Genomic DNA, 26,275 nt, shown 5'->3' on the forward strand with positions numbered 1-26,275 from the left:
GGGCAATGTCATTCTTTCTGATGGAGGCATAGAATTCCATTGTGTATATATACCACATTTTCTTGATCCATTCATCTACTGAGGGGCATCTCAAAAGACTCCACATAGAGCTCCCCAATGACCTGTATCCCTATCTAAACGATTTCAGGCAATAATTTCTAACTTCCGATTCTGCTCTTCCTTTTTTTTTTTTTGTCTAGTCACCTAAACAACTAAATATCTGTGGGCTGTATGTAGATTACTTGCAAGAAACATTAACAGTATGATCTGTTTATCTAAAAAAGAACAATGTCTTGGGTTTAAGAAGCTATTTGAGAAGTAAAACAATTATTTCTATCCATTTTTCATAGTATCCTGCTTACTTTTTAAATTCCAAATAACACCTCCATTACTTATCCTCTTGTGTATATCAGTATTCACTTATGATATGTGTTACAACAGTTTTTTAATTCCAAAGGCTCTTTAATGAAATTAAAAGGTAATAAGCTTTGCCTGAAGGAAAAAAACACAAAATCTTGAAGATTAATAAAGCTTATTTTGGCTTGCAGTTGTTCAGATGCTCCTTCCTGGCACTATAGTGCAGTTGTGGTTAAGAAGGCGTGCTCTAATCTAATCTGCCTGGTTGCCTTTCACTTCACCTCTTTCTAGCTGAGTGACTGTGGACAAGTTACTTAGCCTATTTGAGCTTCTGTTTTCTCATCTGTAAAATGTGTATAATAATAACATTAGAGAATTAGAGAATATTTTTTCTCTTCTAATGACTTTAGAACACTGCCTGACACTAGTCAACACTATGTAAGTGTGGTGGTGTTAGTGGTAAATGTAGAATTTCTTCAGAGTTCTTAGTGCTAACAATTTAGCCAAATGTCAAATACCAGTGCTTCCTTCAGTTAAGATGTTAAAAGTTAAAATACAATGAAGGCAGATTATTTAGCACTATTTGGCCACCGTTGTACATATTATTTGTGATGAGATCATATAATAAAACCAGTTCCTAAAGTTTATATTAGATAAGTCAAGTCCTTACAATCTCTAAAAGAGATTTCTACTCCAGGTTCCCTAGGAGTGAAAATTTGTTGTGAACTGTTGTATAATTCTGCATATACATATGTATTTGTTTATTTATTAAATTGCAAACTCAGGGAGACAGCACTTCAGTATATCTTCATTTGTCTTGAGTGGTTCAGACATTTATTTGCCTTAGGTTTAATTGGGATGATTAGAGTGAGAAAGATATGCACAGTTAACACAGTTAACAAGGCCCAGGTAGGTTTAGAGGTGGTATCTGCTGGTCTGACAGTATGTTTCCTCAGAATTGCTTAGGGAGTCCTTGTTACAGTAAGTCAAAGATGCCTCAAAGCGGTACTGTCCTTCCTGAATTTCAAGATGGTCACCAAGTGACTTCATAGTGGTGCCTGATGTTTGCAAGACTGTAGGACTAGCTGGAAAAGTTTTACTTTCACATAAACACATTCTCCATTTCTGCCAGGCACTGGTGGCTCATCCTGTAATCCTAGCTACTAAGGAGGCTGAGATCTGAGGATCAGAGTTCAAAGCCAGCCTGGTCAAGAAAGCTGTGAGGCTTTATCTCCAATAAACCACTCAGAAAACCAGAAGTGGCACTGTGTTAGAGTGATAGAGCACTCACCTTGAGCTGAAGAGCTGAGGGACCAGAGTTCAAGCCCCACAATAGACCAAAAAAAAAAAAAAAAACAAAACCAAAACCCACAGTCTACATTTCAATGCAAAAGCCTGGTAGCTGTTGGAGCAGCTAATCTACCTGTATGCTTGTATCTGCCACAAGAAGAATTTAGGTAGCCGCTAATATAGTGAAAGTAACAGCCAAGTTTATTAGGAAAGGAAGACATTACAATAGACAGAGTATGAATCATTGCGGGTTAAGCATGACCCATACTAAAGTCCATACAAAAGTAAATTAGTTAATAACTTCATAACTAGTTAATACCTTTATAATAACCACAATAAATTGTGGCCCATTTGTTTCAAGTAATAAAGCATTTTCTTCCTATTGTGGATAAATATATTGAGAACAGAGCAAAATAGTTGGGGTATGCAGGGATGGAGTGTAGTGGTAAAGAGCATGTTTGGCAAAGCCCTGAGATCAAACACCAGCTATCAAACAATAACAAGAAAAAGAATAGACCAAAAAGAGCTTTATATGATGTAGTAAGCTAATAGGTCTTTCCTTAGAACAATTTCTTCAGTGAAGTTATTCAGGCAAATACTAGTTTTCTTCACTGTATCATCCTCTGACTATCATTTTGTCTACCTACTCACATAGACAACTAGAGACACTTCACTAAATCCTGTATAGCTAGGATTATAGGTGTGAAACATCCTACCTGGCTTATTTGTTAAGATGGGATCTCACTAACTTTATATGCTGGCTGGCCTAGAATCACTATCTTCCCAGTTATCACCTTGCCAGCAGCTGGGATTGCCTGTATCCCCTACCAAGCCCTGCCTGTACTTAGGTTTTTTGTACCGTTGCCATTTTCTGGTTCTTTTATAAAATTTGCCAGTAGAGTTCCATAATTACATCCTTAAATATGTTTTTTTACTTCATTTTTAAAAATTTATTTACAAGTCATTAGTCTAAAATATTTACATATCTAATAAATTAATATTTATATAAATTATATAATATATCCCTTGAAAACTTTTCTTAATAATAAAAGAAAAACAAATATTTAAAAATCACTAGATAAGAGGAGCATAATTAGCTGTATAGTTACTTTTTTAAATTATTGTTTAACAATTTTAACCAAGTAAACTAAGATTTGAAATGTAAATTAGCATTACAGAACAGAAAAAGCTTTTTTTCACTCTTGAGGAATTTCCTGTTTTTTTTTAAATTGTGAAAATACTGTACAGAGGTGTTACAATTACATGGGCAAGATAATGAGTACGTTTCTTATCAAGCATTGTAGCCTCCTCCTTTGTTTCCTCTTCCCATCCCTTCCCATCCTCCCTTCGCCCCCCCTACCCAACACTCCTCCCGCCCCCCCACCAAAGTTGTAAAGTTCGTTTTCTACATAACGAGTTGTACATCTCATTGTTGCAATGGGTCCACCTGTATCCCTATTTAAAGGATTTATTTTTTCCCTTCCCCTATTTCCTATTATTTTAAAAAGACTATACATTGAACAATGAATCAGTGCTTTACAGAAAGTTAAATAATGAAAAATATGAATCTATTAGGTTTTTGGTACTCTTGAAAAAGTACAGTATTAAGTATTAGGTGAAAATAAAACAAGTTTTGTTTGAACAGGTTTTGGTTTTTATTTTAAGGAAAAAGAACTAATGGTAACTTCTGTGTACTTATGTCTAATTAGTCCTATGATAAATTTTTACACATTTTTGCAGCTTATCAGGGATATTTAACTATGTCTCAGGCAGAATTTACCATCACTGTTTCTGTATTTGATCCTATTACAATTGCATAAATATATTCTTATTTTGTAGAGGCAATTGATTTAGCTTTGAGATTGACATTTAAGGTGAACAGTTTCTCACCCTGTTTTTATTTTGATCATTTTTCCATCTTTCTGGTATAAAAATTATTCTGTTCAGAGGAAAGGTGGAAGTCAAGTAAAAGTTAAATAATCCTGTTTTCCTTCTATCATCATCTAGCTAAGGTGTAACACTTTACCTTTCCCTACTTTTGCTAGAGTCTAGACACAGTTGAAAAACAAAATAAAATAGTTTCAAATAAAACAAAAATGGTTTGTTATTACCATTTAGAGTGAAGGGATTGGTTTTATTTTTTTTAGATTTTTTATTGTTGCTGTTATTTGGTTGATTTTCAACTTTTATTGGAAAACTAAGTTTTCGTAACTATATAGTCTTCCAAATGTGCCTTAGCAATTGTTGCTATGTGTGAAGATTCTACTCGTATTTGTCTTTTTTTTTGTCAGTCATGGGGCTTGAATTCGGGGCCTGGGTGCTTTCCTTGCACTCTTCAGCTCAAGGCGCCATTTCCAGTTTTCTAGTGGTTAGTTTCCGGCTTGGGCTGGCTATGGAGTATGGTTCACAGATCTCAGCCCCTGAGTAGCTAGGATTACAGGCTCATATTTTTGTCTTCCTTTCCAACTATGCATTGTTTCTCTTGTCAGTGGCTTTATATATCACATCTGGGAGGTATATCCTGCTACATAGGAAGTTGATGAGCTTGGCAATACTGTTGTGTTTCTGATTATCAGAATTCATTTCTGTCTTCCTAGCTTATACATAACTAAATTCCCTGTTTCAGCAGCAGATGTCTCCTGTGAACTGCTTTCTGACTTTGCTAATAAGTTTCCTAGCCCATAGCAGGATAGTCAGATCAAGTTAGAGGCAATGAGTTGTTTGTGTGCTTACTACTTCTAGGGGTCTTTCCTTTCTTCCCTCTTCTCCCACTTTTCCTTTTTCTTCCTCAGGACTTTCCTTTAGCCTGGCTTGCTAAGGGATATTTCTGAGTTCCTTTTCCATAATAATATTTCTTTAAGGGGTAAAAATTGGAAAAGATTTAGAGATGATCTTATACTTCTTTTAGAGATGAAGAAAAATAAAAGTGTACAGATTGGAGCCAGGTACTGGTAATTCATGCCTATAATTCTAGGTATTCAGGAGACTTGAGATCTGAAGATAATGTGAGACTCTTATCTCCAATCAACTTCTCAGAAAAAGCCAAAAGTGGTGGGGTGGCTCAAGTGGCAGAGCTTTAACCAAAAACGTGAGCTTTTTTGTTTAAGTAAGCCTTGGACTGGCGCGGGCGTGTGCACGCGCGTGCGCACACACACACGAATTGGCTGCCATTTACTGATTGCCTACTATGTATTCATCTAATCCTTATAAGAACTGCATAAAATATAGACTGAGAAAACACAAAAACAAACTATGTCATTTCTAAATTAAATCAGCTATCCTGTAAGTGGCATAGGTTGGTCTCATTCCCAGATCTAACAGTACAAAATGAAATTGTGAGAGAAAATTTTTTGCCTGAAGTTCAGCCGACTCTGGGTAAACATAAGTAGCTGTGATTAGTTTGTGACACCACTTACTCTTTAGGTTCCGAGATTGAGATCCTATACTTCCAGTTTGAGCACATTCACTTAGTACCTTTTAAGTACATAATGTGGTTTAAGTACCCAAGAGGGATTTTTTTCCTCCTCCTCTTCTACCTCTCTCCCCTACCTCTAGTGGTTAGGGTACCTGGTTTTAGCCATTACATCCTGTTACTTTGTGTGGCATCTGATTATTCTTCTGCCTTTCCCTTCCACCCTTCCTGATTGAAGGGAAGTTATAACTACACTGGACTAAATGGGAACATTGCAAGCACTCTTGTGACCATTTTGTGTGCATTTAGTTTTCACTCTCATTCCTGTCACTTATGTCAGGGGTCAGAGCCATTTTTCTCTGACAAGGGCCATTTGGCTATTTAAAACATAATTTTCGGGCCATACAAAGCTATCAGAACAGATGGCTTATAACAGCCTATGAAAAGAGTGCTGTGTCTGTCCCATCAGGCATCAAATGAGTTTCAACGCTGTACATTGTTCACCTGTCTTACAAGGTTTTTGAAACCTTGAAAACAAGGCTAATGCTTATTTGTTTGACTTCATTTCACTCTTAGCACAACTTTGCATAAAATTTTATAGCATCTTTTATGGCTGAAAATTATTGATTTAATGTAATTTTATTTCATTTAAAAGCCCTAACGTTTTGACAGAAACTTGTGTTGCTTTTGTTTGTAACCACAAAAGATTATATTTTTCATGAGTTGCCTTGTCCAGATAAAGAAAATTGGCCAATTATAACACATATCTCTTCATTTAAGGAGTTGATTTGATGTACGACATGCATACAGTTCTTTACATAATTCTTACGTCCTGTTCATCACCTTAATCATTATGCATATTCTGCTATACATAACTGACTTGCTCCTCAGTTTTTTCACCTTCATTTTCAGTGAGGAGAAGTGTATCAAGTAGAATGATTGATGAAGACTGAATGGTTGAGTTTCGGAGCCTCATTGGGCTCTGGTACATGGCAGGACTAACCCCATTTCGAATTCCACATTTCATGAAAAATTTAGAGTTCTCTCCCCTTGGATTTCGAAAGTGGATCTTACTGGAGCATTTTCTGAGAGTTCTTACTGACTTCGTGGCCCGGTAATTGCAAGTGATATATCGGCCAAATGCACTCCGAAATGTCTTGTTAAACAGGGTGTAGACCAAAGGATTCACCCCCGAGGAAACATAGCCTATCCACACAAATATCTCCAGGAGCTTCTTGAGAGTAGCCTGGTTGCAGGAATCACACACCGCTAACGTTATATTTGTAATAAAAAAGGGGCACCACATAAGTAAAAAGAGGAAAAACACAATTCCAAGGACCTTTGAGGCTCTCTGTTCATTGGAAATTGTTTGTGCTGACTTTCTTCCAACAGAAGACATTCTTCGCATAAGTGTTTCATCACTTGAGTTGGGCAGAGTTTTGTCTTTTCGAGAACAATCTATCATTGCTACCTTTTCAGGTGATGAGCAAGGTGTTTCCTCCGTTTGGAAAACAGTGGACACATTCAGCCATGTTAGACATTGAGGTGGCTTGCTTTTGGCCACATAGGCTTTCTTCTGTAAGGCCTGGATAGTGAGAAAGTAGGTGATAATCATGATGGTGAGAGGTGTAAAGAAGGCAGCCAGAGAGCCAAAGAGCATGAAATTTCCAAAACGTTCCTTGGTCAGTTCACAGGTGATGTTGTTGGGGTTCAGAATATCAGTTTCTAGTCCTTTAATAGGTACTGGAATAGCAATGCCTAAGGAAGAGGAAACAAGGTAGTGTCATTATTATAACCTCTACTTTTGTTCAGATTTTTACCTGGACCTTTTTTTTTGGTTGGTCGTGGGGCTTGAACTCTGGGCTTGGGTGCTGTCCCCTGCGCTCTCCAGCTCAAGTTTACCGCTTGAACCACAGCACCACTTCCAGACCTGATAACTTTATACTGACTAATAGTTGTAATTCCTGAGACCCACAGCATCGAGTCTGTGGAGACATTGATCAGTGGAGCCTTTGGCAAAGAGAACCTAGGTGAGCAAAATCTGCTGTTTTTTAAACAGAGATTGGTTAGTGATTTCAAGTTTACAGTGGATGTTTCTCTAAAGGTATATGTCAGTGAGAGAAGGGTATCTTTGTCTGTTCTAAAACAATCTGATTTATTATCTTTGAGATGCAGTTTCGTTTGTGAATGTCTTTTAATCTTTTCCTTCTGATTTTTTTTTTTCCGGGGGTGGGGAGTTGGTCGTGGGGCTTACACTCAGGGCTGGTGCTGTCCCTGAGCTTTTTTACTCAAGGTTACCATTCTTACCACTTTGAGCTGCAGCACTACTTCCAGTTTTCTGGTGATTTAATTGGAATAAATGTCATGGACTTTCCTATGTGGGCTGATTTTGAACTGCCATCCTCAGATCTCAGACTCTTGAATAGTTAGGATTACAGGTGTGAGCCACGGGCAGGCAACCTTCTGACTTTTTTAGGAAAAAAATAACCTTTAGGGAAGGGGAATGGACCAAACCCATCCTGCAACTCTGTTGTGCATGTGAGGTAAGCATTCTGCTGTTGAGCCATATCCCTAATCTATAAAGCACTCATTTTTATTTACAGCTGGGCGCTGTCCCTCGGCTCTTCAGCTCAAGGTTAGTGCTCTACTTCTGATGATTTATTGGAGATTAGAGTTTCACAGGGGCTGGGAAGTTGGCTCAGCGGTAGAGCGCTTGCCTTGCATGCATGAGGCCTTGGGTTCGATTCCTCAGCACCATATAAGCAAAAAGAAAAAAAGCCGAAAATGGTGCTGTGCCTCAAGTGGTAGAGCGCTCGCCTTGAGCTGAAGAGGTGAGGATCAGCACCCAGGCCCAGAGTTCAGGCCCCACAAGCAGACCCCCCCAAAAAAAGAGTTTCACGGACTTTCTTTCCTGGGCTGGCTTTGAACCATGATCCTCAGATCTCAGCCTCCTTAGTAGTTAGAATTACAGGTGTGAGCCATTGGCACCCAACTTCATTTTTATTAAATGCTACTTAGTAATTTGAGAGTATATGAATTGTACAAATTATTTCTAAGATTAGAAGTCCTTTAATAGGAGTTAAATGTCAATTTATAATACTTTATTGTGATGTAGGTAAATATGTTAGTCAAGTTGCTTATTCGAAAAATTAATGACAAGAATTATATTGAATATTTCACCTTTAAAATAGCAGATATCATTAAAAACATCTTAACTGATCTTTTTTTTGTGTTGGTTTATGAGTACAAAAGTTCTTCATTGTCTGCAGAGCCTGTGTATGGTGGCTCAAGTGCCCTTGACAAAAGCATTTTCCTCAAACTATTTAAAGTGTATGCCATTACTCTTTTACTTTCTCATCTTTACCACCAGAAAGAATATTCTGTATACTTGGCAGCATGCTACAGCTTAAAGGCCAAATACTGTTCACACTGTGTTTTTGTGAAAGCTTTCCTGGAACATAGCCACAGAGATTTTTTTTTAATCATCTATTTGTATGAGTGCTTTTGTTCTACAGCAGAGTTGGGTAGCTGTGATAGAAACCATAGACTCTGCAAGCCTAAAGTACTTGCTTTCTTGCCCTTTATATAAAAAGTTTACTGATCCCTACTCTACCCTGTGATTTCCACGTCACCATTCTACTATTCTGCCTCCCGCAGTACTTGGCAGTGCCACTGCCTTCGCCTTCATGACTTCATCCCATTGATGATCTTCCGGACTCTTCAGTATTTTGTCCTCTGATTATTATTTGCTTTTTTTTTTGTCAGTTGGGGGACTTGAACTTGGCCTTGGCACTGTCCCTCAGCTCTTTAGCTCAAGCTGATGCTCTACGACTTTGAGCCACAGTTCTACTTCAGTTTTTTGAGTGGTTAATTGGAGATTAAAAGTCTCATGGGGACTTCTCTGCCTGGCCTGGCTTCAAACCACAATCCTCATATCTCAGCCTCCTGAGTAGCTAGAATTACAGGTGTGAGCCACCAGCATCCAGCTATTATTTGCTTTTTTTTTTGGTCGGTTCTGGGGCTTGAACTCTGGGCCTGGGCGCTGTCCCTCCCTCAACTCTTCAGCTCAAGGCTAGCCCTCTACCACTTGAATCACAGCACCATTTCTGGCTTTTCTGTTTATGTGGTGTTGAGGAATTGAAAGGCCTCATGCATGCAAGGCAAGCACTCTACCACTGAGCCACCTTCCCAGCCCTATTATTTGCATTCTTGAACCACCTAACTCAATCCACTAGATATGATCCTGTATCAGAAGGCATGGACTCTGATCTTTCCCTTTTTGTCTTGTTACACTGCAGTGATGGAGTGTTCTCTTTAACTGACCATTGGTCTATCTGTCCTTTGTTTTCATAATCTAAGGATGTTATTAATTAACCTATTTATTTATTTATTTATTTATTTTTGTCAGTCATGGGCCTTGAACTCTGGGCCTGGGCACTGTCTATCAGCTCTTCAGCTCAAGGCTAGTGCTCTACCACTTGAGCCACTGAGACACTTCGGGTTTTCCAAGTGGTTTATTGGAGATAAGAATCTCACAGAGTTTCCTGCCCCAGCTGGCTTTGAACTGCGATCCTCAGATCTCAGCCTCCTGAGTAGCTAGGATTACAGGCATGAGCCACGGTACTGGGCTCTAAGGACATACTTATTAAGGCTATCTACTTTGTTTGTAGTAAGTTTTGAGTTTTCACTGTTACTTTCAGCCTTAATCTCTGCTTTTAAAACATATATTTAACTATGATCGAAGTATTATCTAGGTGTTTTAACCCATTGTATGCTGCTATAACACAGTTATCACGTGGGTAGTTAATAATGAACTAATTCAATTGGCTTATGGTTATGAAGGCTAGGAAGTCCAAGATCCAGGGGCCGTATCTTAATTCTTCGTTTATAAGGATGAACCCACTCCATCAGTGACAACTTTAACCCATTAGCGCACAGCCCTCATGACCTCATCGCCTCTAAGTCCCACCTCTCAACCTTGTTGCTTAAGCTTCCAACACATGAAGTTTGGGAGGGATGTTAAAGCACAGTGCTAGAATAACTAACTAAATTCAAAAAGAAAGTAAGTAAAAACTCTCCTTCATACTTCACAGAACTGTCATCTGCATTTTGCTTTTCAAAAGTACTAAATTGTGATTGGTTCTACAAAATAAAATGATAAAGTAAAAAAATGTCATTGCCCTTTGCTTTGGTGCAAAAAAGCTATATGAGTCCTTATGCCAATTACTTGTGACCTCTAGATTCCTTTTTTCTTTTATTAGTGGTTCAGGGGCTGAACTCAGGGTCTCATCCATTTGAGTTACTCTTTAGCATTTCTTTATTCTTACTTACAAATGAAATGGATTTGTGTGAGCTGAGCCTATACCATAGCTGGTACTGAGCTTGCCTAATAGGAACTAGGCAGAGCAGTCATTTGGAGTGAATGACTAGATTTTCTTCATCTACTTCAAATTTGATTATCTCCATTATCTCCCATCTTCATTGTGTCTTGGGGTGAGGAAGGTACTGTTTGGTACTATCAGTTAGCCTCTGCCTGTTAAACTGGTCTTTCAATGCTATGAACCTCTTCATTCTGAAAAGACTTTTTCTTAACCCTAGTTTTTTTTTTTTTTTTCTCATGAAAAGTAGCAGCATTCCTTGCTTTTACCTCCGAATTTTTCAAAAGAAGTTTGGCTGTTAGTAGCATTTTAGGAACATAAAGGTGAATTTCTGTGTTTTCTTGCTATTTTTTTTTTTTACCATGTTCTTACTCTGATTTTGGAGAAATACTATCTTTCCTTTAACATTTTAAATTTCTTAATTTTTTTCCCCTTCATTTTTTTAAACTAGGAAGATGTGAATTTGCAATCAGATCATTGTATTTGTTGTATTGATAAGTAATTTGACTTTCTGACATTAACTTGTAAGAGCTTTGAGCAATGTAAACTATACTTTATGTAAAGGTGTGATTGATAGCTACTATCTTTGAGGATTAAAATGAGAATAGGGAATAAAACAATTTGGAAGAATGGTAATTTATTTCTATAAGTCATTTCTGAACATCAGTTTAATACATTCTCTGCATCTAAACATTTGAACATTTAAGACTTTTGACAGCTTTTATTTAATATGTATATATTAATAATAGGAAAATTGGCTTCCTAGGCAAATTTATGATCTTTGAGAAATACTTACAAAATGTTTTGGTTTATTGGGTGCTTTTTTTTCTTTGTCTTTTCCTTTTTATTTATTTTTTTAGCACAGATGAAGATACATCTCTTTTTGTTATGTTCATGTAACTATGGGACTCATCAAGCTAGCTAGGCCTTAATTTTCTATTGATAAATATGATGACTTTTTTCTCTTAGCTTTTTTGCATATCAAAATTAAAGTGGGATGATAGTATAATAAACACTGAAGTTGGTTCTAAGGACTTAACCTTATTATTTCTTTTCAGTTATTACTGATAGAATGGTGTAGAAGCTTTCTGTGACATCGTACTAGTATATTAGTCTTACTATTTCATTCTGAAGAGTTTCCTGCACTACCATAACTGGCAGTCTCCTAGTCAAAAGGAACTAAAGGCTATGCACTCTACCCACAGCCTGGCATTCCCCACATACCTATTGAAATTAACCACACCACTGTAATCTTGATGAATGCAGTAGCTCGGGAGTTATATTGATTGGCCTGGATTGGCTTTTTGATGGCGATATAACGATCCACTGAAATGGCGCAGAGGTGCATGATGGATGCAGTTGAAAAGAGAACATCAAGAAATAACCAGGCCGGACACAGAACAAGTGGAAGGGGCCACATAGCCTCTGAAAGAGAGAAAAATAAACACAGTTCCTCTAGCAGAATGACAGACTTCAATTTAAGCTTTAAAAACAAAAAAGGAACAATAATACATATTTTTATAACCTTTTTCATTTATTCATCTGAAGTTTTATGTCATCTCTATAAGACAATATTTAACGTCAGGTCCTGGAAACAATAATATCAATATGGTATTCCAGAGCATGATACTTTTTAAAGACATTTTCTCAGTGAGCAGTATAGTGTTTTCAATACTATTTGACCTTTGCTATTTTGTGGTTCCTTTTGTTTACCTTTTAAAAATTTAGGCAATGTTATAATTGGAACCTAACTTTACTATTCAAATAAAATTTATTTTTAATTTGATAATTGTATGAAAATAGGACATTTTACCATATGGAGGAAGAAGCATATATCATAAAGTGTATTAGAATGCACATGTCCATGAGGCTCTAGTTAGGCTCACTAATAGCAATAACTTCCAGTATGATTCTAATTTAGAGCAAACTCTTGTTTGGTTAAAATAATTGAGTGTAGTGATTGTTTATCTTTTGACAAATAGTTCTTGAATAGAGATTATAGGAATGGTTTAAGGTTATTCTGAAGGAAATGCATTGTTATCCTCTTACATTCCATCATTCACTCTAAGAACTAGAGATGCAGTCAGCATCTTGGGTAGAGTAATAAGTTATTTAACTCTAATAACTACTCTAATAACTATTTCTGTCGTATTTTAGAAATAGTTGTTCAAATTTAGATTTGGATGTGATGATTTTTACAGAGTTTTTCAATAAATTTACTTCCACAAGTGTCCATATCCTTTTGGATTTAATAAATTATACACTGTATATTCCCACTACATATATGTTTCCACTTCTAAAACAACTAAACTTTATTTTAGAATTCCCCTGGAATATTTCAGTTAAAATCCATATTACCAAAAGATATACCATGCATACGAGATTAACTCAGTCAATTTTATGGTTTGATTGTTGTATGTCCACTGATATAATTTAAACTGTGTTTTTTTCTGCACTTGCCTTTGCAAATATATCTCACTGTGACCTGTCCAAAGTGACTGATGGAATTGAAGGAAAACCAAGATAACCATTGTAGAATAACAACTAGCTGTGAACTGTTTATATTTAATGAGCTTCTAGGAAAAGATTTTTTAGATGGTCCTAAATATAGTATTTTCAGGAGTCTAATAGGGTTTCAGGGAAATAGCCTCAGGCTGTACACTGATTTTGATCTGTATTCAGAGAAAGACCAGAGGAATGCCGGCTGTAATCCTAGCTATACAAGAAGCTGAGATATAAGGACTGAGATTCAAAACCAGCCTGGGCAGAAAAATTCTCAGGACTCTATCTCCAGTTAACCAGCAAAATGGGAGACTGAGGTTTTGGCTCAAGTCGTAGAGTGTCAGTAATAAGCAGAAAAGGCTGAATGAGAGTTCAAGCTCTGGCAAAAAAAAGAAGGAAAAGAAAAAGATAAGGATACTGATAATACTAAGGATTTCAAAAGGCAAGTATACGTTGTTGTATAAGTGCATGCTCTCTCTAGCATCTTTTAAAATGATGTGCTAATAACTCCTGGCTATTTAGCTATTCTAATCATGGATTATGGTTTTGAAAATTAAAGTCTGGAAAATTCTGGTCATAAATCTTGTAGCCAGGAACAGGAAGTTACAAGAGAATTCATACAAAAAGTGTGTGTCTTTGGAATTTTACTATCTGACCTGTATGTTCCTAAATGTGGGCTAAGCTGGAAAGCTTTCCAGCACTGATTTGATTGAGTCTATGAAGCCTTGTAAGCCCTGCTTCCTGACAGAATACATTAAGAAAGAGTGAGAGGAGAAGGATTACTAAGACTAGCACAGATCTTTAAGATTCCTAATTTCATAAGATACCCGAGAAACTAATAAGGCTATACAACCTGTGGGAGCCTTCCATAAAACAAAAGGGGTAGGATGTGGTACATGCCAGCAATGCTAGCACTATAAAAACAAAAGCAGGATAGTGTGAATAAAAGGCTTCTAAAATTGCCTAATGTAATAAGTTCAGGTAATTTGTGAGTTAGACTAAGTAAAAATAGTTCTTGACATTTTTATAAATGGACTATTCCTGGTTCCTATATTTTAATTCTTAAACTGTTTTCAAGTTAGTATTTGGTAGGCATAAACAGAAAAGCTTCCGTTTATAGAGTAACTGAATATTGGTATGGTGTTAAGTTGATAGGTTATGACAGTTTAGCTATTCTAAACTTTCACAGTTACTTTTCTTACAAGTTTTAGTTTGTCTGAAAGTTTATAATTATGTTTATTTGTTATAATGTGTTATATCCAACCGGTGTCCCAGATCACTTGGACATAATCTAAAACTTGAAGTAATAAAGTGAAATAGCTATAGACTTAAATTTTTTTAAAAAAGCATCAAGTGCCAGGCACTGGTGGCTCAAGCCTGTCATCCTAGCTACTCGGGAGGCTGAGATCTGAGGATCACAGTTCAAAGGGGCAGGAAAGTCCGTGAGACTCATAACCAGGAAACCACTAGAAAACCGGAAGTGGCACTGTGGCTCAAGTGGTAGAGTGCTCGCCTTGAGCTGAAGAGCTGAGGGACAGTGCCCAGGCCCAGAGTTCAAGCCCCACGACTGACCCCCCCAAAAAAATTAAAAAATATATATATATCAAGAAAGTGAACTATTGGGGCTGGGAAGGTGGCTCAGTGGTAAAGTGCTTGCCTTGCATGCCTGAGACCCTGGGTTCGATTGCTCAGCACCACATAAGCAAAAAGAAAAAAGCCAGAAGTGGTGCTGTGACTCAAGTTGTAGAGCGCTAGCCTTGAGCTGAAGAGCTGAGGGACAGTGCCCAGGCCCCACAACCGGACCAAAAAAGAAAGAAAGAAAGTGAACTATATAACTTGTGAGTAAATATGGGAAGGAGGGGAGGGATGACAGGATGACACTGTACAAAAAAATATACTCACCTGACTTATGAAATGTAATCCTTCTGTACATCACCTTTATAGCAACAGTAGAAGACTTTTAAGAATGTATTGAGTTGTTTCAGGGAAATAAGTTATCAGGAATGTGGAGTAAATGCTACTATTCTGCCCCTCATAAAAACTAAGAGAGAAAGGAGAACATATCTAAATTATTGGATTTGTTTTCTCACAAAAAGAAGGCATAGATAGGGGCTGGGAAGGTGGCTCAGTGGTAGAGCGCTTGCCTTGCATGCCTGAGGCCCTGGGTTCGATTCCTCAGCACCACATAAGCAAAAAGAAAAAAGCCGGAAGTGGCGCTGTGGCTCAAGTGGTAGAGCGCTAGCCTTGAGCTGAAGAGCTGAGGGACAGTGCCCAGGCCCAGAGTTCAGGCCCCATGACCGGACCCAAAAAAAAAGGCTGTGGATAGAACTTAGTTTCTCACAAATGCTAGGCAAACACTCTACCAATGAGTCACGTTGCCCACAAATTCCATAGCACAATTTTTTTGTTATTCAAAATGATAGCTACACTTTAAATATCAACATACGTAAGGTGTGGTAGAATTGTTATTTGGTCATACAAGTTTCTAGTTCCCGAAGTTCTACTTTATAGGCATAAGTGTAGGTCTGGTACCTTCCTCAGTCAACTCAAGGATTGTAAAAGTACTTGACACCTAGTGTTCTTACCACTTAATAGGAAATAAAGTTAACTGGGAAAAAAAAAAAGAATTCGGTCCTGTCCTTGCAAAAGCGATTTTATATCTCTCGTTAGATGGAGTTACCATATAAACATTGGCTCTATATGCCAAATATGATTTTTGGCTGGTAGGGTTTCTCATATATGTGTGAGGAAACAATAGAGGTTGAGAGTATGAATTCTAGAGTTCGAGGTTCCCAGCATATCTCTGCCACTTACTCTGTGATCTTAAAGAGTTTAGTTATTCCTCTGTTCTGTGTCATCTATAAAACGGGCCAGTAATACCTCTCTTAGAGCACTGCCATACAGTGTTTCTAAGGGTCAAGAAATTTAATAAAATAATTCATATGTATTAAGAATAATGTATGGCATAGAAAAGGCATAAAGGTGAGTTGTCCTTACTGTTACTTGATAGAAACTAGTCAGCTAACCTAACCTTAAGAACAGTGCTACTCAGAAGCAATCCAGCTCATCAGTATAAAGTATATTTGTCTTGCTGTGTATTATAGCAAGAATGCAGTCCATCTGGTTGAACTAAAAGCTATACTGCAAGGGGCAGGGAATGAGAGGTGAACATATTTTTCTCTGTTTACTTTTGAATTAAATTTTTCATGAAAATGTCTTTTATTAAAATTGAATTTTGACTACTATTTATTATGACATGGAAACAATCATTTGTATTTCTTTTGGGCTCTGCTTGGGTTTTTGTTGGAGAATGATGTTTGCTTTCTTTTTCATTCAAAAGTAATTTTTTGTAAATACCAGACTCTATATTTTGCCTAATCTTGAACTGAAATCTACTCTTTAGCTAGGCTTTTATTTTTGCCTTTTTTTGTTTGTTTGTTTTTAGTTGCTTTTGGGACTTGAATTCAGAGCCTGGACGCTGTCCCTGAGCCTTCTTACTCCAGGCTAGTGCTCTGTCACCATAGTGCCACTTCCCAGGCTTTTATTTTGGAAAGCCAAGTTACATCATTTGTTCAGAAAATAATTAGAATTAGTCTGTAAGCCAAGAGCCTAATATAACTTCCCAGTTGAGGACTTGAAAAACTTCCTTAAAATCCATTCCAAAAGGCCAGGTGCTGATGGCTCACATCTATTATCCAAACTGCTCAAGAGGCTTAGAATGGAGGATCATGGTATGGGGCCAACCTGGGTGGGAATGACCTTGAAACTCTTATCTCCAATTAACCACCATAAAGCCAGAAGTAGAGCTATAGCTCAAGAGGTAGAGCACTAGCCTTGAGCACAAAAGCTCAGGGAATGTGCTCAGGCCCTGAGTGTAAGCCCCAGGACTAGCACATTAAAAGGTAACTCCGAGAAAGCTGTGTATACAGGGTTCACAGAGGTGCATAGTTTATATTGGAGCAGGACAAGTCCTAAACACCTTTTATGTTTAAAAAGGCATTGTTTTCAAATACTTTTTTTTCCTTTTCTTATTTTGATGGCAGTACTGGGCCTTGTACTTGCTACAGTGTACTCTACCACTTGAGCCATGCTTCCAGCTTGTTTTGTTTTGTTGTATGATAGGGTCTTTTTAAGACCCCAGGCTAACCTGGACCACATTCTTTGTAATCCTATTATCCACGCTGTAACAAATGACAGGAATGTACCACCATGCTAGTTTTTTTGGTTGAAATGAAGTCTTGTGAACCTTTTGCCTAGGCTATCCTTGAGCCATAGTTTTCCTGATCTCAGCATCCCAGGTAGCTACCATACCTGGCCAAATGGACATTTTTTTTTTTAATCTGAGAAATCCCAGTGCCTCTTTATTTTCAAGGAGAATTTTTGAAAGGACTTGGTTCAGTGCTTAAATTGTTATAAGGGGCTGGGAAGGTGGCTCAGTGGTAGAGTGCTTGCCTTGCATGCATGAGGCCCTGGGTTCTATTCCTCAGCACCACATAAGCAAAAAGAAAAAAAAAAGCCAGAAGTGGCGCTGTGGCTCAAGTGGTAGATTGCTACCCTTGAGCTGAAGAGCTGAAGGACAGTACCCAGGCCCAGAGTTCAGGACCAACAACCGGACCCCCCCCAAAAAAAATAAATTGTTATAGTTTCTGATTTATTTTGTTGTTCTATGAGACACTATGGGGATAGTTGTCTCTAATAGGATAATGTTTAAATGGTTTAGCAATTAATATTTAATGAAAATTGTTTATTGGTTTTTTTTAAGTTTCTACTTTCTAAAAGGAAATGCTTTTCATTGCCTTGCTCTCCCATTTCAGAATTGGATACAGCAGCATTTCACTGTATAAATGCATCGCTTGGCTTTTTCGTTTACTTGTTATACATTTCTGGTCAGACTTACATCTCAACTAAATCATGTTCAGTTTGCACACTGCAATAATACCCACCAATTATTAATATGTGTAATGTACTGGGCTCTGCCTGACAATCTCTTGTACAGTTTAAGATGGATGTATTATACCCATTTGAGCTATTAAATGTTTGTCTCCGCCAGCCCAGGATTGAAATTTGGTTCAAGAGCCCAGCTTTTAGCCATTTCACATACTATTTTCCACAGAAAACTGTTTCAACATACATATCATGAGATAGGGATATAAGTAATAGATGACCAAATGCCATATTTTCTTTATTTATGTTTTAACCAATTACATAACAAGAGACGTTCTTAATATGAACACTATATCTTTTATATCAAAATTTTATGTATTGTTTTTGTCCTACTCAAATATTGCTTTTTTCCCTCCCACCTGCTTCAATATTTCTATTAGAGGGACTATCCGGTTCTATGTTATAAGCTGCTGAAGTGTGATGGATTTTAGCAGTTGCACACCAGGACAGTTTAAAAAATAATAAAAAACAAAAAAAAGTCCAGTGCTCCCAGAGAGGGAAAGGTGGCAGAAAAGTTGAACTAGCACACACAACTTACTTGAAGATAGTGTGTCTGATTATCATAATTAGATATTAGACATATTAGATAATAAACAGATGAACAACTGAATAAAATATCCCTCAATGTAAGGGCATGAGAACCTGGTTTTTTAACTGCTTGCTTACTTCTTTCCCCCTCCCCCTCCACATTTAATTTTAGTAAAATACTAGCTGATAGAAAGTTTTGAGTTGCTTTTATTGAATGTCTCTGAGATAGTTAACATCACCCATATGATAGTTAATCTCATTTGTAGGCTTTGGGAGTTCTGAAGGCTATCCCTATGTTTAGAGAGAGATATACAAAGACTATATCTGCCATTTAAAGATAGGAGAAATTCTTGTAAATTTAGAAGTCTTAGTATTTATCATCATGTGACAAAAGACCATAAAAGGATCTTACCATGTGAAGTCGGATTGCTATTTGTAGTATACATAGTTTACAGTTTATGAATATGTTCTCTGATGCTTTCAGAGGGAAACATGCATTTCCTCATACTTTTTCATATAGAAATAGAATTATGTTTTAAGTAATGAATGAAATGTGTTTTAAGTAGTGGTTAAGGCCCCACGTTAGTTTAACTTCATTGTATGGTATGATTACTGATAATAAAAAGTTTTGAGGATTTTGCAAGAATTTATAAAAGATATTTGAAAGGATGCATTCAAGATACAACTAAAACATTCCAATTACTTTATGTTAAAATTTTGGTTTTCTGCCAACTTCTGAGAATAATTTGGACAACAATTCTAGGGATAAACATTTTTTTTTAGCTGTTAGAATACATAGGATTATCTTTGTTCTTTAACTTTATTTTGAACCTCCCGTTAGTACTATAGAACTTTGTCTTTCTAGGATTCTTTTTTTTTTTTTTTTTGTCTTGGGGCTTGAACTCTGGGCTTGGGCGCTGTCCTTGTGCTCTTCAGCTCAAGGAGAGTGCTCTACCACTTGAGCCACAGCACCACTTCTGGTTTTCTAGCGGTTTATTGGAGATAAGAGTCTCACGAACTTTCCTGTCTTTTCCTGCCCAGGCTGGCTTTGAACCGTGATCTTCAGATCTCAGCCTCCTGAGTAGCTAGGATTACAGGCGTGAGCCCCCACCCCGGTTTAGGATTCTAATCTTAGCATTTAGTTGATAATTTAAGTATCTACCATGGTATTTGGTAGGTATTTGGTATTTATGGACTCAGGATTTCAAAGTTAAAATCTACTTCTGCATTACTCACTCAGTTATTCATCATAGCATATTAGTTGAATTTTGTAATAGTATGAAATAAGCACTTTAACATTTTCTGTATACCTTGTATATTACTGTTGGTGACGTATGGGTTTTTACAAGTACCCACATACCACTACATAATCTTTACTTTATTTCTTTTAAACTTTTCAGAATTAAGTTACTTAAATTCCCCATTAGAATATTTCCATGGTTATACATTGCATTAAACTATTCAGAGGATTACAAATTTTTAAGAGGAACTGTCATAGATAAAGACAATACTAATGACTAGAACATCTGATTAAAGCTGAGAGCCTTGTTTATTTTTGGCTTGACCTGTCACAGAATTTTCTTAATTTACTTGAAGCCTGGGTAAACGTTGATTTATTATAGAAGGTTTAAACCCTTCATCTTTATATTTTATCTGGAAGAACCAGTACTTAGTTTCAGGTATATTTCTATTATTATAAAAATAGTTGGGGGCTGGGAAGGTGGCTCAGTGGTAGAACACTTGCCTTACATGCATGAGGCTCTGGGTTCGATTCCTCAGCACCACGTAAACAAGGGGGGAAAAAGCCAGAAGTGGTGCTGTGGCTCAAGTGGTAGAGTGCTAGCCTTGAGCTGAAGAGCTGAGGGACAGCGCCCAGGCCCAGAGTTCAGGCCCCACGACCAGACCAAAAAAAAAAAAAAATAGTTGGAATAACAATTTTCTTTACTTTAAAATAAATTTTACTCCTGTAACCTAGTGTTTATTCTCACCATAAGTATAATTCTTAGAAACCATATTGCTACAGATCATCCTTTTTCTTAAATGTTTTATGAATGGAATATCAATTTGTACCAAATGTTAAGTTAAATATCCTTTTAATGCTGACTTTGAGATAGGAGCCCTCATAATTCATCAATACCATTTGTTTTGTGTTTATCTAAATTTTATAACTAGAGATGATATGAATAATTTAGAAGCTATGTCTGTATTAATATCATTATTTCAATATCAAACTACTTTTTTTTTTGCCAGTCCTGAGTCTTGAACTCAGAGCCTGAGCACTGTCCTGAGCTGCTTTTGCTCAAGGCTCGCATTCTACCACTTGAGCCACAGAGCCACTTCCAGCCTTTTCTTTTCTTTTCTTTTTTCTTTTTTGTTGGTCGTGGGACTTGAACTCTGGGCTTGGGCACTGTCTCTGCACTCTTCAGTTTAAGGTGAGTGCTCTACTGCTTGAACTACAACGACACTTCCATTTTCTAGTGGATTATTGGAGATAAGAGTCTCATGGACTTTACTGCCCAGGCTGGCTTTGAACTGTGATCCTCAGATCTCAGCCTCCTGAGTAGCTAGGATTATAGGCATGAGCCACAGGCACCCGGCTTCCAGCCTTTTCTGTTTATGTGGTACTGAGGAATTGAACCCAGGGCTTCATGCATGCTCGACATGTACTCTACCACTAAGCCACATTTCCAGCCCTCAAACTACTTTTTTTATTATTACAATAACTAGGGTTTTGGTCCACTTTTTTCTAAGAGGGCTATCAAGAACACATATGGCCAGCCATAAAAAAATAATGAAATAGATGCATCATCTCTTAGGACACTAAGCCAGTCCATCTCCTTTAGCATCTAAACTTGCTTTTAACACCACACATGGAAAGTTTGTGTTCCATTTCAAAATACAAAAATTGGGGGCTGGGAAGGTGGCTCAGTGGTAGAGCGCATGCCTTGCATGCCAGAGGCCCTGGGTTCGATTCCTCAGCACCACATAAGCAAAAAGAAAAAAGCCGGAAGTGGCGCTGTGGCTCAAGTGGTAGAGTGCTAGCCTTAAGCTGAAGAGCTGAGGGACAGTGCCCAGGCCCAGAGTTCAGGCCCCATGACCGGACCCAAAAAAAAAAAAAAAAAAAAAAATACAAAAATTGCAAAGAGTGTAACAAGAATAATACCAAACTTAAATTGGAGTTAAGTAATCAAAGGATTTAGTAATTATTTGGTGACTCAAAGACCTAATTATTAGTAATTAACCCAGTACATACCTGTTCCACAATTGACCTAGTTATTGATTGCTTTCTTAAGAGGAATGGAGTTGGGAAGATAGAAAATTTAAGGTTTTGAATTTTAGGTAAAGCAGGCAGAATTTATGAATATTGCTAACTTAAATGGCCTGTTCAATTTTATTAGGTGATTGAAGAGAGTAAAATTGTTCCCAGTGTTATTTTTTTTGTCTTTTAAATTATCAACCATAGAAAATGATGAAAAATGCAGAACTTTTACCTGCTGTATCTTCAGTTCCAATCCATCTTTTATTCCAAAGAATATAAAAATCAAATGGGATCCAGTTCACCAATGGTGTTCACTAATAGTTTAATTTATGGTTTGGTGGCAAAAGAAAGGGAAATACTTACCAAACATTATTGTCAAGAGGGCAATCGGCATCACAAACAATCCAACCAGTAAGTCAGCCACCGCCAAGGACATCAGAAAGTAGTTGGTAGCGTACTGCAGCTTTTTCTCCAGTGAAACAGCCATGATGACCAGGGTGTTCCCGCCCACTGTTGGAATTATCACCAGCAGGATCAGAAGAGCCGCCCAGTTCAGTTTTTTTCCCTGTTCCTCACCAAGCGCTTTCATTTCCTCTGGCATTGAATCCGTCTGTAATCCAGACTGGTTAGAAGAAATCAAGTGATCAAATATACTCTGAAAAACATGCTCAGGAATTGTGCTCTGTTCCGACATTCTGGAAGAGATTGCCATTTTCTGTTTTTCTGTAATTCAATCCAATTGCAGACAGTGCTTAGCATAGTCAGTAGATAGGTTGGTCATCTGCTTTTTGAAGGCATCGTCCTTAAGCCAAACACACGAAACCAGAATTGACTTGCTTTCTTTAAAAAAAATTTAACATTCTCTAAGATGAAGAGCGTACACACATCTCTTTGTGTTTGTAGGTAAGAACTTCAAGTTTTGGTATTTTCTAGAAGCCAGAGTTTCAGAATGTTCAGTCTCTTGCTGTAGTTTATCTGGTTTGATTTGAATGGCAGAGTTCCCCCTAGGTACAGATACGTAAATTGCATTATTTTCCAAAAATACTGAAAACACTAGCCCTTCATAGTAGCTCCAATGTGCATTTGTGACAATGCAGCCAATTCCCACAGTTAATGAAAGAGGAGATATGTTGACTTTTCAGTGATTATAAGATACTAAATGTTTACTGATTCTTATTTTGTCTTTACTTTAGAAAATGTACAGAAGAATAGAAAAAAAAAAACCAACAAAGCATTCAATAGTTCTGACTAGAACTTTGTGTATACACTTGGTCTAACCTAGAAAGACACTAAGTCTCCCCAGTTAATTTAAATGCCATTTTGGTAATGCATTTTTGAACCCCTTCAGTTTGAGAGAACATAAAAATAGATATTACTAGGAGCTAAATAATTGCTTTTAGTAATTTCATTTGTCATAGCATGTTTCAAAAAGTATTTTGAAAATTTTAGCTACCAAATATGCTAAATTTGAATTAATTCTTTTTTTGTTTGAGTACTATTTTTTCCCTTACCATTTCTGGTTTCATTGGGAAGTAAAGGAGGCTAAAAGGAAGAATAAGCCATTTTTTTAATTAAATTTACAGATCTCATATTTTAAAAAATCTGCTCTTAACATTTGTAAATTCTAAACTACTACATAGAAATAAAAGATTTTGTAAGCAGAATTCTTCAAGATTAAAAAGCAAAACCACAAACCATTTATATAGTTCCCTGTATGTCCGTTCGACACTTACCTCTCATTTGCTTGTGGCTTTCCTCTTCCAAGCAAGTTGTCCTTGGATTTATTCAGTGGCTCCACTTGCTGCTCTCACCGAAATCCTCCTCCATTGACTTACTCTGAGCATCCGCATCCAGCACTGGCGCTTGCAAGCAGTGAAACAAGTGTGTTGTATAGCTGCAAGCATGCCAGGGAGGCTATTTCCTCTTTGATACATCATTTTTAGATCATAGCAGCACTCATTACGATTCATAAAACCACCGGTTAAGTGTATTACACCAGCTCATGACCGTTATTCAAGTTCTGTTCTTACGAGCTCTTTTATATGTCGGACTGTAATAAACTGTTATTTTAGCTTATGTTAGTTTCGTTTTAGATTAAGCGTGGGCTGTTTTTCCTGCTTGAGGGGGGAAAAAAGATATAATCTAGAAATTTTTGGAGCTTTTGTGAACATTCTGCCCTGTTAGCCATGCAGTGATTTTCACAGTTCTACTTTCTAGCAGTGAAACAAGGTTCTTACCCAGCCTTGTGCCTTTGCTGTGGGGTATAGTTAATATGCCGTGGTCACAACCTTCTATAGAAGAGCACAAAAATATGTGAATTATACATGTATACGCAGGTTTTGGCACTAACTTTGTCCCTGCTCATTTTTAAACAGCTTCTGAGTTTGGGGCTAGGTTCACAGCTTTTTTCGTAGATTTTACATTGAGGAAAGTGTATAATCTGGGATGAAAATATACTTCTTACTTATTTCGGAAAATTGATGTATAAATCTTAACAGGCTATTTTCTCTAAACTATAAAACTAGCTTAATATGAGAATGTTAGCATTCTCCATGTTTCTTCTAGATCACTAATGGCATTTGTGCTCTTTTGCTATTTGAAATTTATGATCTTTAGCTTGTGTTGAAAGTTACTGGAAAATATTCATTTCATTTCAGTTCTACTGAGAACTTCATTGTTTTGTTTTGTCTTCCTCGATCCCTTCCTCCCTCCCTCCTTCCCTCCCTCCCTCCTTCCCTCCCTCCCTTCCTCCCCCCTCCACTTTCTTTCTTTTCCCTCCCTCCCTCCCTCCCTTCCTTCCTTCCTCCCTTCCTTCCTTCCTCCCTTCCTTCCTTCCTCCCTTCCTTCCTTCCTTCCTTCCTTCCTTCCTTCCTTCCTTCCTTCCTTCCATCCTTCCTTCTTTCCTCCTTCCTTCCTTCCTTCCTTCCTTCCTTCCTTCCTTCCATCCTTCCTTCTTTCCTCTCTTTCTCTCGTGCTTATCTTGGGGCTTGAACTCAGGGTCTAGGCACTTCCTCTGAGCTTTTGTTACTCAGGGCTAGTGCTCTACCATTGAATTATAACTGCACTTTGGGCTTTTTTTGCCTTTTTTTTTTTTAAACTTTGGTATTTAGTTGGACGTAGTGTCCATAAGCTTTGCTGTCTGGATTGGTTTGGAACCTCAGTCCGCAGATCTCAGCCTCCTGAATGCTAGGATTATAGCCACCAGCACCCAGTGTAGTATTTGCTCTTTTAAAACTTAGAATGCTATATTTAGAAAAATATTCAGAATTCTAGTTGAAAATATATATTACTAAGCAATCAGATAGACTCTGGTATGCCAGGGTTTCTATTTAGGAATAAGAAAGTATTTTTAAATACTGCTTTTTTTCCCCCCTGAATCACTATTTGACTTCTGTGCTTACACAAGCTGGTTGGGAATTTTTTTTTTAATGATCTCAGATTACAAATAGCAAAACCATTATATCCAGTCTTGTGTGAAATAAGCCTTCACGTATTTGTGTTTATAGATTAAAAATGCTTAATAACCATTGAGTACATTAAAATGCAAACCATTTATGGTAATGATTATAACAATGCCTTGCCAGCTTTAACTCTTTCATTTGTATTTATTCCATTCCCTTTCATTATACAAAAAATAGTTTAAATGGTACTTTGATTAATTTATTGTTATTTTTTTTGTTGGTCAGTTCTTTGACAAAGGGTCCTAAAATTGCTTTTTGTTTTACAATAATTAAAAATAAAGGCTCTTGAATCTGTCTTGTTCCAGCTCTGTCCCCCTATCCCAGGCTTCTTGGTTATGGGGTGAGTAAAAAGTAGTAAGTCTATTTTTGCATTTTAAATTCAGTTTAATGGAGCTGGGTGCTGGTGGCTCATGCCTATAATCCTAGCTACTCAGGAGGCTGAGATCTGAGGATAACAGTTCAAAGCCAGCCCAGGCAGGAAAGTCCATGAGACTCATATCTCCAATAAACCACTAGAAAACCGGAAGTGCCACTGTGGCTCAAGTGGTAGAGCACTCACCTTGAGCTGAAGAACGCAGGGACAGTGCCCAGGCCCATAGTTCAAGTCCCACGACTGACCAAAAAAAAAAAAAAAAAAATCAGTTTAATGGCTATAGAACATAACTAGTTACCACAACTGCTTATTTGGTAATCTCAAGTTACTAGAAGCATAGCTAAGAATCAGAAAGGAAACAAAATAAGTATGTAAAAGGGTAGATGAATCTGTTGTCAGCAAATAATTAAACCTGTTTTCTGAAACCCCATGTACTTTCAGTAGAAAGGAATCTATCTGTAAGTCCCCATTCCAAGTCTCTCTCTTTTTTTTTTTTGTCGGTCGTGGGGCTTGAACTTGGCTTGGGCGCTGTCCCTCAGCTCAAGGCGAGCACTCTACCACTTGAGCTACAGCACCACTTCTGGTTTTATAGTGGTTTATTGGAGATAGGAGTCTCACAGTCTTTCCTGCCCGGGCTGCTTTGAACCGTGATCCTCAGATCTCAGCCTCCTGAGTAGTAGGATTACAGGCATGAGCCACAGGCGCCTGGCCCAAGTCTCTTTTTAGTATTCACACAACACACACACACACACACACACACACACACACACA

The 26,275-nt window shown here is 37.4% G+C and overlaps 2 protein-coding genes across 2 annotated transcripts in view; one reads left to right on the forward strand and one right to left on the reverse strand.

Moving 5' to 3' along the window:
- The window catches only part of Psmd1 (proteasome (prosome, macropain) 26S subunit, non-ATPase, 1), a 100,204-nt gene that overhangs the window by 34,160 nt on the left and 39,769 nt on the right, over nucleotides 1-26,275 (forward strand). The window lies entirely within an intron of this gene.
- Nucleotides 5,920-22,428, reverse strand: Htr2b (5-hydroxytryptamine (serotonin) receptor 2B, G protein-coupled). The gene is made up of 3 exons (XM_013010593.1): nucleotides 22,034-22,428; nucleotides 11,662-11,862; nucleotides 5,920-6,817 (listed from the first exon to the last, which is right to left on the reverse strand). Exons 1-3 carry the CDS (start codon nucleotides 22,380-22,382, stop codon nucleotides 5,925-5,927), a joined length of 1,443 nt encoding a protein of 480 aa, XP_012866047.1. The 5' UTR covers nucleotides 22,383-22,428; the 3' UTR covers nucleotides 5,920-5,924.

The sequence above is a fragment of the Dipodomys ordii genome, unplaced genomic scaffold, assembly GCF_000151885.1.
Source record: "Dipodomys ordii isolate 6190 unplaced genomic scaffold, Dord_2.0 Scaffold1, whole genome shotgun sequence".
Taxonomy (NCBI): domain Eukaryota; kingdom Metazoa; phylum Chordata; class Mammalia; order Rodentia; family Heteromyidae; genus Dipodomys; species Dipodomys ordii.